Below are 13,884 nucleotides of genomic sequence, written 5' to 3' on the forward strand. Positions count from 1 at the left end.
TACGCCGTGCGCATGCGCTCCACATTAGAATTACTGCACTGGGCAGACTAAGTTGGATCTCCTCTCTTCAGTGAATCCCTCAATCCCATCAAAAACTAAAGGGATGTGGAGAGTCCGGAAAAGGGGCTACTTTGGGATTTGGTCGTTTCCCTTAATAATCGCCGCTGTCTGTGCTCAGAGGTAAGTGTCTTTTCCTTTCTCACTTGTCAGGGCTCTGTCTGCATACCTCTCTGTGAGCAGGGCTGTTGAAGATGCCGTGCTGGCTTCTTTATTCATTCCTGTTTATTGTCATTTTTTTCTGTAGTGTCAATGACCCTAGTAATATGTCGTTGGTTAAAGAGACGGTGGACAGACTGTTGAAAGGCTATGACATTCGCCTGAGACCAGATTTTGGAGGTAATGGGATTGCCTTGCAAATAAGAAACAGCCCGGCTCTAGCAGAAGCTGTCTTTTGGGCTTTGTGTGCGCTCTCTGCCTTCTCCTTAGTTGTGGGTGCATGTGGTGTATGGAATGTTTCCTTATTTTACCATGGTGAGAAATGATCCAAACTTAAGTCAGTTTGTTACTGTCGAGCACTTAAGAGGTCTTTCAAAATGACCCCCTTGGCGTGTAATCAGACTTGGTAACCGCTTTCCATCTCCTTCACCATGATAAATCTTTGCTTCCAATCTGAGTTTTCCTAAGATACAAGCCTCTTAAGTTTACTTAACAGTGTGCCCAGGACTGTCTTGTAATATATTTTTGAGGACAGGGTGTTCAGGCAGTTGGCTGAGAGGTGGCCTCAACTCCCTGTGCCCACATACTTTGGAAGAGTTCTGGCCGTGGTTTAAAGTGGCTCATGTCTGACACCATCCAGTCCCCTAAGGGGAATGGCTTAGGAAAGAATCGGGTCTGGGGGATGGAGAACAGGGATAGCAGAGGGAAATGGACATCTCTCTCCCTCTGAAGCCCCAGATAAGCTAGTGTGAAAATTGAATTTCTCTTCAGACTCTTAATGGAACTAAAGAGTTAAAACCTACACACAGAAGTGTGTGGGTAAAAATGAGAAGGAGGGGGTTTCAATGTAATACACACCAATTCCCAGGGTTAAAACATTGTTCTGCTGCTGTCAGTTGTATGAATTCACAAGCTGATACATTGGCATTTGTAGACACAGCTGGAATCACTATCCCATCAGCACATGTGTACATATTCCTAGAAGAGTGTTCCCCCACTCTTCTTGCCAAGAAGTAGGGAAGTGATGAACCTGAGAATTAACTTTAGAGGGGGATTCAATAGGGTTCCCAGTGACAACTCTTGTTGTGAATGACTAAGTTCTGAGAAGTCACGTGGCTGATCATCTTGATTTGCAGGTCCCCCTGTGGCTGTAGGAATGAACATTGATATTGCTAGCATTGATATGGTCTCTGAAGTCAATATGGTGAGTATTAATGTTCCTAGCTATGCCTCTGCCATCCTTCATTTGGGAATGGGAGAGTGCAGGCATTGGGGGTGTGGTATGCTTGAATATATGTATGGTATAGGGACAGGGACATGGTATTTTGCCCTGGAATTCTGTAGTTACAGAACAACTCCTTCTGGTTTGTTGCCCATTTCCCAAATTGGATTCAACACTGTGTCTGAATACAGAGTGAGTAAAAGACATCACACATGCATTTGTAAAAGGCAGCAATATGCTGGAGGGCCCCTGCAGAATGCATGGTTCTCACAGCTTCTTGAACACCTCCGTTTGTCAAGTGACAATTCTGGATTTGGGGATCAGTCGTGGGAAAAGGAGGATTTGAATGTGACAGGGAGTTTATCTTACAAACTAAACTATCACAAAGAGACTAAGTAATTGATCCTGGAATATTGATGCCCACTTGTTGCTTTGGGGAAAAGCCTCTTTATACTTAACTTCATTCAGCATACCCACCTCCACTGCTCTCCATCTTCTTTAACCTCTTCTACTGTCCCAGTGAGATAAAAGAAATGTCACTCTGTTTCCAAAAGGCAAGCTTAATAGCAAGTGTACTCTTATTGAACCTGCAATGTTAATCATCATATGTACCAACCTCATACAATTTATTGACGATCACACTCAGTACCTCTGTGGATAAAGAGCAAGCACTAAGAAAGAGGGGTGTAGGAAGAACCTGTGTTCTTCAACAGGGAATCACTTTTCTGGGGGGGGCTTGCTTCATGCAGGAGCGCCCCCTGCTGCCCATGTTGGAGCACTGCGGACATGCATGACAAGGACAAGTGTCCCAGATTCCCCCACTTAACTCAGGGGCATTTCGCAGAGTCTCTCTCTCTCTCTCTCTCTCTCTCTCTCTCTCTCTCTCTCTCTCTCTCTCTCTCTCTCTCTCTCTCTGTTTTTCCCTTCTGGAAAGTCTGTCAAGACATACTAAACCTCAATGTGATATTTCAGTATTCCTTCCAGATCTGATAGTACAGGGCACTTTTCAGATCGTTTTATGACATCCTCCTATCCTCCTGTCTTAAAAGTGGATGAATAATTAAAGAAGGAGTTGAAATGTGTAATCTTTTATACGAGCACTTCTAAGCCAGCCATTGGGACATGAAATTTAGGACATACTAATTAACTCAAGAAGTTTGAAGTATTAGAATTTAGTCTGCCTCTCATATCAACTTGACAGAAGTTCCCAGATTCCCAGAAATCAAAGAGGCAACTCATATAGCAATCACAGGTGCCAGACAGTAATGACCTCAAGGCATCATACGATTCTGATCATTTTACAGAAACTCAAGGGTGACAATCAACTAATTCAGCAGTGGGTTAACAACAGAAATCACACTGTAATAATTTTTTTATTGTATGGCACACACACACAGAAGAAAGACATTTCTCAGATTTGCAAATATTTGCTTTTGTAGGATTTGAGAAGTCTTCCATCAGTTTAGATGTTTCGAATATGAACATAAAAATAGAAAATGTCCTAATCTGGGTACTTCCGTGATCTAAATTATGGAATGACTCTAAATTGAATTTCTAAGCTGCTAACTTGAAAGTTATATAGAAATCAAGTAACGTTTTGTGTTCTCTAATTGTGGTTGCATTAGATTCCTATCTCATCTATTTTCTTTTTGATGTATGCTCCTCTTCTGCAATAAAATATTATTTTACCAACTGCTTCTTTAAAATATCACAAAATAATAATAAATATAGAAAATAAGATAAAAGCATCTAAAAGATGAAACAATGCTCAGTAAATGACCAACTCCAGGTTACTACAATAGGTTAGGTAAGGAATTGGATGCATTACATCCTTACATGGGGTAGATAGAGTGGTAAACTTTGATTTTCTTCATGAATTCCTTTGACATTTCCCCCCTGCATGTACCATTTTGGAGTGGTATCAGAGGTGGACACAATGCCAAGACCTGCTAGTCAAAATATAGATCCAGCTGAGGTAGGGTGTCATCACATTGAGCTATTTACTGTTTCAGAGAAGTCATGGGATGTCGAAAGTGCAAAAATAAATGTCAGCTTGTAAATGGGACAACATTGTAGCATTAATGATTTGAAGCAAGTGTGAAAACTTCCAAGCCAGATTCCTTTCTTAGCTTAATGCTGACACTCATGGATTTGTCCAGCCACACTTGGAGCTGTCGAAAACCTTATATTTACTTCAGCCACCAGTCTTGTTGACCTAAAATTAATCCTCCAAAGAATATTTTATAGCATATGTTGCTATTACCTTGTTTCTAAATATGACTATTCCCTTGGAAGCAACAGATGACTTAGACCCCTGTTGGTAGCTCAATATAAGATGTTCATTGCATATTGTATAAAGGCCTATAAGTGTTGGGCTATTTTAGTTATATTTAGTATCTAAAGAATGGTTGATTATTTATTTAAGTGAAACCTCAAAGTTGATTAATAAACAGATTTCTTCTTCAATTTGGCTTGTGAACTAGTATCTAGTAACTCTTATTATGTGCATCTGCCTCTGAAGAATGAGATTCCCTAGATCATTCACTCATTTGAACAGAAGGAATAAAAGGTCTGTGTTACTGTGATTTCTTTTCCTTTCTTTTTTCTGGTCTTGTTTTTTTGTTTTGTTTTGCTTTACAGATGACAATGGTAGAAAGATTCTGATCTGGCTCAAAGGTGATAGATGCCAGCTCTATTTCTTAGTCACACCTAGTTTATCCACAGTCACAAAGGTCTCAGTTTCCTTAAGTGTCAAAGGAGACCAATAGTTCTGTTCTACCATCCCAGATAAATACCAGAATTAGGAAAATGGCATTGGATGCACTTAACTTAATGATGAGCGAAAACCAGGCAAGCATTCAAGGTACCTAGTATTCACTCCTGCTTCTTACCTATGTTTCTGTGAGATGGTCCTGCACCTCAATTAGATTGCAGTTTCTCCATGGTTGAAATGAAAAGGACATGTTTAGTTCACTTCCATCTCCAAGTTACACATGTCTCTAGTTATGCTTGTCTGTTATGGTAACTGTTACATACAGAAAAGTTTCAGGAAAACTTTGAAATGTAGAAAAACATTAAGGAAGCCCCAAATTTCTAACCCGTGTGTAATTTTGAGTTCTAGGAGGGTGGTGAGTGTGTGGCAGGCTCTGGACTCAGGTGACCACCATCCAGTAGAAGATCTTTGGAAAATATGATTTCAGTCAGAATGCTGCTAAGCAGGATACTTGGCTCTGGAATGAAACATTTTTAGATGTCTTGGTTAAATTGGCAGGAATCTTTTTGTTAAGATTCTTTGATGAAAAGTGCATTTTACGATTCAAATTTGGCTCTGAGAATTATAGACCAAAATAGCTTTTTCTTCATTTGAGGCAGATTCTTCATTTTGAAATGGCACATTTGCCAACCAACTGAAGCAATATTTCACTTTTCAGGAAAGAGTTCTAGTAAACACATTCACAAAATTACCTTTTTATGGAATGGCAAATGAAGAGAAGTAATGCTATAAAAATATACAGATGTTTCTTGTATGGCCAGCTGCACAGCTTAAAATTCCATTCAAGAACTAGTTATTTAGCTGTTACTATAAGCAAGATATGTGTAAGGCCTGATGGACAGAGTAACAAAGAAGATTACCCTGCCCTTGACCTCATGTAGCTTTATATCCCAGTGTGCATTACTCTCCAGCTCTGTCTTGGGTTCTTACATTTGCTTAGTCTAAGTCTTATCTTTCAGGTCTTTGTTGAACAGCCAAGCAGGTGCCTAGTGTTCTCTTTCTTCTATCAGTCTTTTGTCACTTCTTAATTTCAATGCTCATTTAGTATTTGGTATTTGGTATGTCAAGTTGGCTTATTTGCTACATAGTTCACATGTCCACTGTCTCTGCCAGTATATGAAGTTTCCAGCATTGAAGGAAGTATTCATTTTATTTTCTTTTTTATGGAGAAAAAGTATATATTTGGAATTAGCCAGCTGGACTCAGATTAAATGATCCCAATTTTGTTGGCATCATCCAGAGCATCATAATCAGGAGCCAACCATCAGGCCTTATGAGGGTGTTGACTTTGGCCACATCAGTGTCATAGAGCTTCTTTACAGCCTGTTTGATCTGGTGCTTATTGCCCTTGATGTTCACAATGAACACAAGTGTGTGTTGTTGTCTTTTATCTTCTTCATGGCTGACTTGGTGGTCAGGTGGAATTTGATGAGGATGTAGTGGTCAAGCTCCTTCTCCTGGGCATGCTCTTTCCAGGGTATTTGGGCTGCCTCCAGAGCCTCAGTGTCTTGGGCCATAGGATCTTCTTTTTGCAATTGTGGATGGTTTCTTGGCTTTCAAGGCCTTCGCTTTTGCTTCGGCTTTGGGAGGGTCAGGAGCTTCCTTCTTCATTTTCCGCACCATCTTGGCAAAAAGCTTTTAAATGTGTAGCCCAGGCTGACCTCGAACTCGTGATCCTCCTCCCTCTGCCTCCTTCAGCAAATCCTACCATCGTGGGCCACCACACCTGGAAGAATGAATTTTCATAGGAGAAATTTGTTATTACTGCCTACAACCTAAAATGCATATGTGGAGAAATAGATCATAGAGCATAATGCTTCATTTGAAGACATGCACCATTTAAAACGACAGTGTAGAGTGAACCCAATGTCAACTTGTAAGTACTTTGAGGGAGGACAGAACATTATGTAGAAATATGTAATAATGATGAGATACATAGAGGTCAAAATGGAGTTAGAGATCTATGGATTGGTGTTCCAAGAAGAAAGTAAAACTAGAAAGTAACTAATAGGAGAGAATATGGCAAAAGAAAAGAAACAGCATCAGGGATTTATCTGGTAACTTTAAAAAGCTGGTGTGATCCTGGGGACCATGGTAAAGACATGGTGATGGCATCATAGGCAGTGGCCATATTATACAGAGTACACCAATGTGTGTATGTGTGTGTGTGTGTGTGTGTGTGTGTGTGTGTGTGTGTGTGTGTGTGTGTGTGTGTGTGTGTGTGAGAGAGAGAGAGAGAGAGAGAGAGAGAGAGAGAGAGTGTGTATCTGCCTATCTTACTCAAGAGCTTGTTACTTTTTTCAAAGAGGGTAAGGACCCATGAAAAATATTAACAGAATAACACAATCTGACTCAACTATCTAGAAGATGGTTGAGAAGTACAGGAGGTGAACAGAAGCATAGAAAAGCTAAGGTCTAAAGAAGATATGAAAACTAACTATAAAGGCTAGGAATCATTGGTGAGTTAAGATATGACCATAATGGAGGAAGTAAAAAAAACCAATCACTTACAGATCAGAATTGCTAGTGTTTAGATGGAGTCTGTGATATTTATTGCTACATAGAACATAAGAAAGGCAGTGTAGCCGGGCATTGGTGGCACACGCCTTTAATCCCAGCACTCGGGAGGCAGAGTCAGGCGGATCTCTGTGAGTTCCAGGCCAGCCTGGTCTCCAGAGCGAGTGCCAGGACAGGCTCCAAAGCTACACAGAGAAACCCTGTCTCAAAAAACCAAAAAATAAAAATAAAAATAAAAAAGAAAGGCAGTGGAGACTAGAAGGATGAAGTCTTTGCTGATGGTGTGTTCAGTCCGAGTAATGCTGAGTTTCCTATATGCATGCAGTGTTCAAGTAGGGGTAACTGGTAGGTGGTTGAAAAGTGGAAGCCTATAATATAGAAAGAAGAATGGCTGAGGATGAACAGGAACACTGTGGCAGGTGAGTGAGACTTATAACTGTATGAAGAGAAAAAGGGGGGAAGATAGGCAAAAGTAGGCACCTGTGAGCCCTGCAGTTTCATTAGCAGACTGAAGTAAAGGAGCTCAGAAAAGAGTTTGATCATCAGCTAAGAGTCAGGGAAGAAGGGACTGGTGTGAGAACTTTCAGTGAATATCCTAGAGGCTGATGCACATGAGAGTTTGAGTGAGAAAAAGTGGTCAATTGGGTCAGGTGTTACCAGGATCATTTTAGAGACGTTGTGAGACTTGCTGCTCAGTCGTGGTGACAGGAACATACGAACAAATCACAACAGGAGCTTTTAGTGATTGGAGGCCAACTGCACTTTTGAGGAGAGGAAAATTGAAAAAAAAAAGGGCCTTATGTGCTTTAGAGAAGAAATGACCTTCAGGAAGCAGTAGGTGAGTCAAAAATGATAGAGTAGATAGAGTGAGAAGCTGAAAGTTTATTGACTGAAGACTTTCATATTCTATGTACCACAGGAGACATTTTCTAGTGAGACAGAGGATGAAGGATGGCTGTTGTGGAATAGGTAAGAGGGTCATTAGGCTAACATGAAGGGGCTGAAGCATGAATGAACACTGAGTGGCCACAGTTTGGATTATCTCTAAACAAATTATGTGCAAGAAGCTCTTCTACTCAACATTGGCAAATTACCCATTTCCTCCTACTCTTCCTCCTCTTCTTTCACATTTCCTCTCTACCTCCTTTCCAATATTCTTTCTTCCTCCTCCTCACTTCCCCCCTGTTCGTATCTATTCTCTTTTTCCTCAACAATTCCTTCCCTTCTTGCTCCTCAACCTTTTCTCTTTCCTATTCCCATTCCTCTTCCTGCTGTTCACCCTTGTTTGCATCCTTCTTCTCTCCATCTTCCTCCTCTTCTTCCCATTGTCTTCCTCCTCCACCATCTGTGCAGTGTTCAGCCATCACAATAGATAGTCATCACCATATCATTAATATGATAAAATAATTATATCCACTGTTTATTGAGTTCTTATGCAGTCATTGTGCTATTTTACATTATCTCATTACCAAACCTCTTAGAAAAACAGATCATTACAATCAGATTATGAAAAGAGAAAACTAAAGTGCAGAGATGAAGAATGATATTTTCAAGGTCAAAAGGCAGCAAATAATCACCTTCAACATCTCTCAATATTAGCATCTCATTTAGAGTGTCCTTTTAACATTCAAAAATCTAATTCTTTGATCATTTTCATTCTACCAGGATACTGTTTGGTATTATTTCTTCTGAGGTGTGTGTGTGTGTGTGTGTGTGTGTGTGTGTAAACATTGGATGGATTAAATAATGAGTCATTTATGAGATGTTGCTGTCATTCCTTGTCCTGTCTTTAAAACACCTCACTCTAATACAATTGATTCCTTTAGTCAGGTGCTTTATTCAGTATATACTTAATATGGTCAAATGACTAAAGGAAGGTTTACATAGGATCTCAAGCAGTGTAGGAAGCTAATTGCATCGGGTTAACTTCTTTCATTGTTAATGAGTCTCAGTCATTGACAAGCCTAACTTTAGTGCTTCAGTGATGTCAGTCAGGTGACCATAAACATTACTAATTTATGGTAAGTAATTGTCATCAATATTGCTGACTTAATTTTCAAAAGATTTAATGATTGTAATCTGTGGATAGGCACTGTGTGAAAACACAACCCTCTTCCATTTTCTTTGTAAATATTCAAGACCCCCATTTCCTACCCCTTTGTGCTTTTACCCCTTTACCAAATGACCTAAATGAAATTCCATCATGAGCATGGAATCTTTAGACTTTTCATGTGTTTTTGAGCATCTATTCCATTCAATATTTCCAATTTTAAAACCTTCATTTCAGCTCTCTATCAGAGGGTATTCTTTGCTGTTTCTCTTGTTGGGTATTTAGCAAGGCTTTGCTGGATTGAGAGGTGAATTAAAGCTCTGACTATGGGCTTACATTGTAAAGAAAGCAGATGGAGTGACATTTCTTCAATGTCGTGATTTAGAAAGGCATCATCTATGTTTTATTTTCCTCTTAATCCATTACACAATTACAGTATTCCTATAAGAATATGAACTGGAGAAAATACTTTGGAGGAAGGCAGTTTAGTTTTTGGAAGGAGGCATTTTTGTTTTTTACTCATTCAAAGTATCTGAACCTTGGCACTCCTGGTACTCGGGGTCAGGTAGCACGCTTGTAGAGAGCTATCATGTGTACCCTAAGGTGTTTCAACAGCACCTCTTGCTTCTATTTATTAGATGCATGTGAGAATCATTAAATTATGAAAACCAAAAAATGTTTTGTAGAATCAGTGGTGTTAAGAATAGCAAACTTTTGCCTTCAAGCATGTAGGGAAAAACATTCTTACTGAATGATGTTTTTCTTTGTTTAATGGCCATTCTTATCTATGTTCAGAAGCCTATTGTGGGTAAACTATTTAAAAATACAAAAAAAAAAACCTTCATCCTTGTTAGTTCTTTCAAATTGTTTTCGTTTGGGATTATTACATTTTTTCTTTTTTATTTAGAAACAATAATTTTGCATATTAATCCTCCCATACCCTCTCCCTCTCGTTCTCCCATGCCCCCTTACCAATCCCCCAAACAACCCCCCAACCGTTCATATTTATCCCCAGTGCACAAATGGACTTCTGGTGCCCATCCCCTATGGAAGGATACTGTTTCAGTCCAGATACATGGAGGAGGGCCTAGGCCAGCCCCCAAATGATGTGACAGATTTGATGATTCCCCATGGAAGAGTTTATTACATTTTAATTCTTGTTCTTACTCATATACTCTACAGTGTTCTTGGTTATTTTATAGTACTATATAGTACACTTTAATTTAATAGGACTGAAACATTTTTACAATTATAGGAATGAGAATATATAATATCATTATCACCAAGGCAAACTAGTGTTTGTATGTATTCTTTCTATAATTTTGTACATGTGCAAACACAATGTATTGATCTTGTACCAGTTATTCATTGACTGCTATTAGAAAAGGAATCTGTTGCATCTATTTTTAATAGATGCATGCAATTATGGCAACTGATTAACTAAAAAATAAAGGAGTGCATAATGTAATTTTATGCTTCATTAATAATGATATACAAAATATGCAGAACAGAAAATTGTATCAGAATCAGAACAGAACAGTATCAGAATGAGCTTGACTCATATCCTTACAGCTATGGTATTCTGAGTTTTACTAAAATTACTATGTTTTTGGATGTTATATATATGCCTTGAAACTGATCATTAAAGAAGAAAACATTGTTAATGAAATTTAAAAGATATAAAACTAAAATTTGTGTTTCTAGTCATGCATATTATTTGCCAAATATATAATATATGATATATTATATATACTCTATCATATTGTATATTACTCAAGGAGATAAACGGGTTGTCACAGCCTATATGGAGAAGTCTGGGGAGGTGTTTTGCCTGCTGGCTTTTGCTGGCAATTTTGTTAATGTGCTATAGGCATTTTTATTGCCACTTCTTATTTTCTTGCTCTGTAAGTTGGCACCTAGTGTCCATTTTCCTGCCAATAGGTCTTTGCTAAAAAGTAATTCTCAGGCAATTTAAGATGATATAAATTTCCTCCTAACACAACAGCAACAATTAAATTAATGAAGTTTTAAAGGGAGATTAATGTATGTTTTAGGAAAAGGATGTGAGTACGCCAGAGGGGAAGACCAGAGATTGAGAGGCCAGCCTTTGTAAGTACCTCTGTTGCTCAGAACAGGCCTAACTATCTCAAGATGTGCAACCACTGAGGGCTGGACTTGTTTTTGATTGTTATTGACAGTTTTGGGAAAATATTCATCAAGTGCTGACTACAGGACTGCCTTATTGGTTAGGTTTTATGGTAGTTTATTGAGGTAGATTTTACTTTAGAGTTAAGTCTTCCTTTGCAATATAGATGACATCTTTATTTCAGAGGTTGACAGTGAGAGGACATGACCATTTCGGATGCTGAGACAGGGATGTGAATATGCAACACACAATGAAACTCTGAGGATTAATTCATAGTGATCATCTATTTTTTCTGTGTTAGCATTCATGTCTAATGATTCTGTGCCCAGAACCCGAGTTAGTAAATCAGTGTGAGGCAGAACGCCACATGTCTGAGAGCTCTCAGGCATCACAGATGCAGGTATCATTGGGGGATGTTATTCTTTTTGTTGGCTTGTTTTTGCTTTTTGTTTTTTCAAGATGGGAATTTTCTGTGTAACAAGAGAAACTGTTCCCTAGGCTGACCTGGAACTCACTGCTCTGTACACCAGGCTTACCTCGAACTCATAAAGATCCACCTACCTCTGCCTCCAGCATGTTAGGATTAAAGGTGTCTACCACTACCTCCAAGCTGGGATGTCATTCTTTTAGAAACACTAATTTAGAGTGAAATTAGAAGTTAATTTGATATTTTTACCATCAAAAGAAATGGTAACAATTGACTAGTCCCTAACTATGATGAAAGCTTTTACAACAATGAAGCATACTGCTCTTGCCAGGGGACCTGATTTCAATCCCCAGTACACATCAGGTAGCTTCCAATTGCCTGTAACTCCAAGCCCAGAGGTTCCAATGCCAATGGTCTCCTTAGGAACTTGCACTCATGTGTACATACCTACACATAGACACACACACCACATATGTGAATGTAATTAAAAATAAATATTTTTGAAATGTAAGGCCTGGATGGTTGGGCACCTTAAAGATCAGTAATTTTCAGCACCAAATTTTTTCAAAACTATTAATCAAAATGATTTTAAAAAATTTGTCTGTAGGTTTTTACGTGGCAGTTCTGTTACTTACCATTGCACTACTATGATAGAACACTCCCTGAATAAACCACTAGAATTTTATATAGTCCATAGTCATTGGGCCTTGATGCCTGGGTCCTGTAATGGCCCAGCAGCCCATGGCTAGACAACATGGAAAAGCAGGCCAACCCACGTCATGGCAGCTGAGCAGGTCACACTGCTAATGACCAACCTTGTTCCATCTAGACCCCACCTCTTCAAGGCTCTACTTCCATCACCACCTTACACTGGAGAAATACATATAAACCTTTGTAGACATTTCAAATCCAAAACACAACAATGCCACTTTAATTAAACAAATAATTAAATAATCAGGTAAATAAAATTCAGTTTTCCACTATTATTTTCTTTTAAAATTTAGATTGAACTATTTCTATTTTTATATAAATCCTATTATTTTAGTCTCCTATTTAAGTATTTCAGATACATAAATGTGGCTTGTAAATGTTTGTCATAATTATGAATATATAAATGCTCATGGTGATTCTATATCTATTGTAAATATATTTGTAAATATTTTACATAATTTATTGTATATTGTTATCTGACAGGATTATAAAACCACTGTCATATTATATATTAACATGTGCAATTTACATATTGACACACAAAAATTATATCACTTTAAATCTGCTAATTAATAGATTTTGTTATTTTGACCCATGACTTCATTTTGATAGGGAAAATTCACTATTGATAATTATTAGGACTTTTAATCTTTCATATTAAATACAAATGAAAAACTCCATTCCACAATGCCAGTTACATGTTCATGCATTTTCTGTGAAAACCATTCCTACTATTTATTTTATGAAAGTGTTACAATTTTATAGGGGGCTCATGGAATGGCAAATGTAGATGAGGAATGAAATTTGTATAAAAAACATGTGAATACATGAATATGCATATATATATGAATGTGAATGTACCTAAAATACATGATATATAAGTTCATAATATACTAACCAAAATTATGTCTTATAATTTTGAATATCTTTACACCCATCATTTTACATGTCCCTGATCATGGCCGTTTCTGGGATTTCACTCAGTGACTCTTGATATATAGAAAATCATTTATTTTATTTTAGATAAATTTTGTTTCTGCTTTAACAAATAAAGCTTGCCTGAAGATCAGAATGCTGAGTTAGCCCCTAGTTAACCATAGAGGCCAGGCAGTAGTGGTACACACCTTTAATCTCATCACTCAGAAGGCAGAGACAGGAGGGTCTCTGTGATTTCAAGGTCACCCTGAGGTACATGAGACGGATTCAGTCTAAAAGAGAAACAAAGTCAGGAAGTGGTTTCTCACACTTTTAATTCCAGTACTTGGGAGTCACAGGCTCTTAATCCCAGCTCTAGGGAGGTGCAGACAACTGATATGGCTGGGCAGAGAGAGGAATACAAAACAAGAGGAGACAGAAGCTCATTGCACTCAGCCAAGGAGCTCATTGATTCCTAGTGACAAGATCACCCCTTTGGTCTGAGGATTCAGTGGAGGTAAGAGGTCGATCTTGTGGCTGGCTCCTTTACTTCTCTGATCATTTGGCATTTACCCAGATATCTGACTCTGGGTTTTTATTATTAAGACCTATTAGAACTCATGCTACATTACACAGCACAATTAACCTAATAACTGAAAAATTAGGGGCTCATTTTATAGATGCACAGACTAAATTTTGAGTAATTAACCTGTACATAGTCACATGATGATAAAGGCCACCACAATTGAGGTTTAGAACCTCAGGCTTTTTTACTCTATCAATACATGTAGGCCCATGTATTTATGCACTAATATGTTATGAAACACACTCAAATGTGATATTTAAACAGGATTTATTTTGTAAAGCACTGTAATATTTTTACTCTATTATTATTTCAATACTGGTT

The 13,884-nt window shown here is 38.2% G+C and overlaps 1 protein-coding gene across 3 annotated transcripts in view; it reads left to right on the forward strand.

Annotated features, from left to right (window-relative positions):
• Nucleotides 1-103: 103 nt before the first annotated feature.
• LOC100766244 (gamma-aminobutyric acid receptor subunit beta-2) overlaps nt 104-13,884 on the forward strand; it is a 211,774-nt gene continuing 197,993 nt past the window's right edge. For all 3 annotated transcript variants that reach the window (XM_035448009.1, XM_035448008.1, XM_027425237.2), the window contains exons 1-3: nt 104-180; nt 305-396; nt 1,353-1,420. In XM_035448009.1, the coding sequence (XP_035303900.1) occupies nt 104-180; nt 305-396; nt 1,353-1,420 (237 nt within the window). The remainder of the gene's footprint in view (nt 181-304; nt 397-1,352; nt 1,421-13,884) is intronic.

Source organism: Cricetulus griseus, chromosome 7 (genome assembly GCF_003668045.3).
Source record: "Cricetulus griseus strain 17A/GY chromosome 7, alternate assembly CriGri-PICRH-1.0, whole genome shotgun sequence".
In the NCBI taxonomy this organism is placed as follows: domain Eukaryota; kingdom Metazoa; phylum Chordata; class Mammalia; order Rodentia; family Cricetidae; genus Cricetulus; species Cricetulus griseus.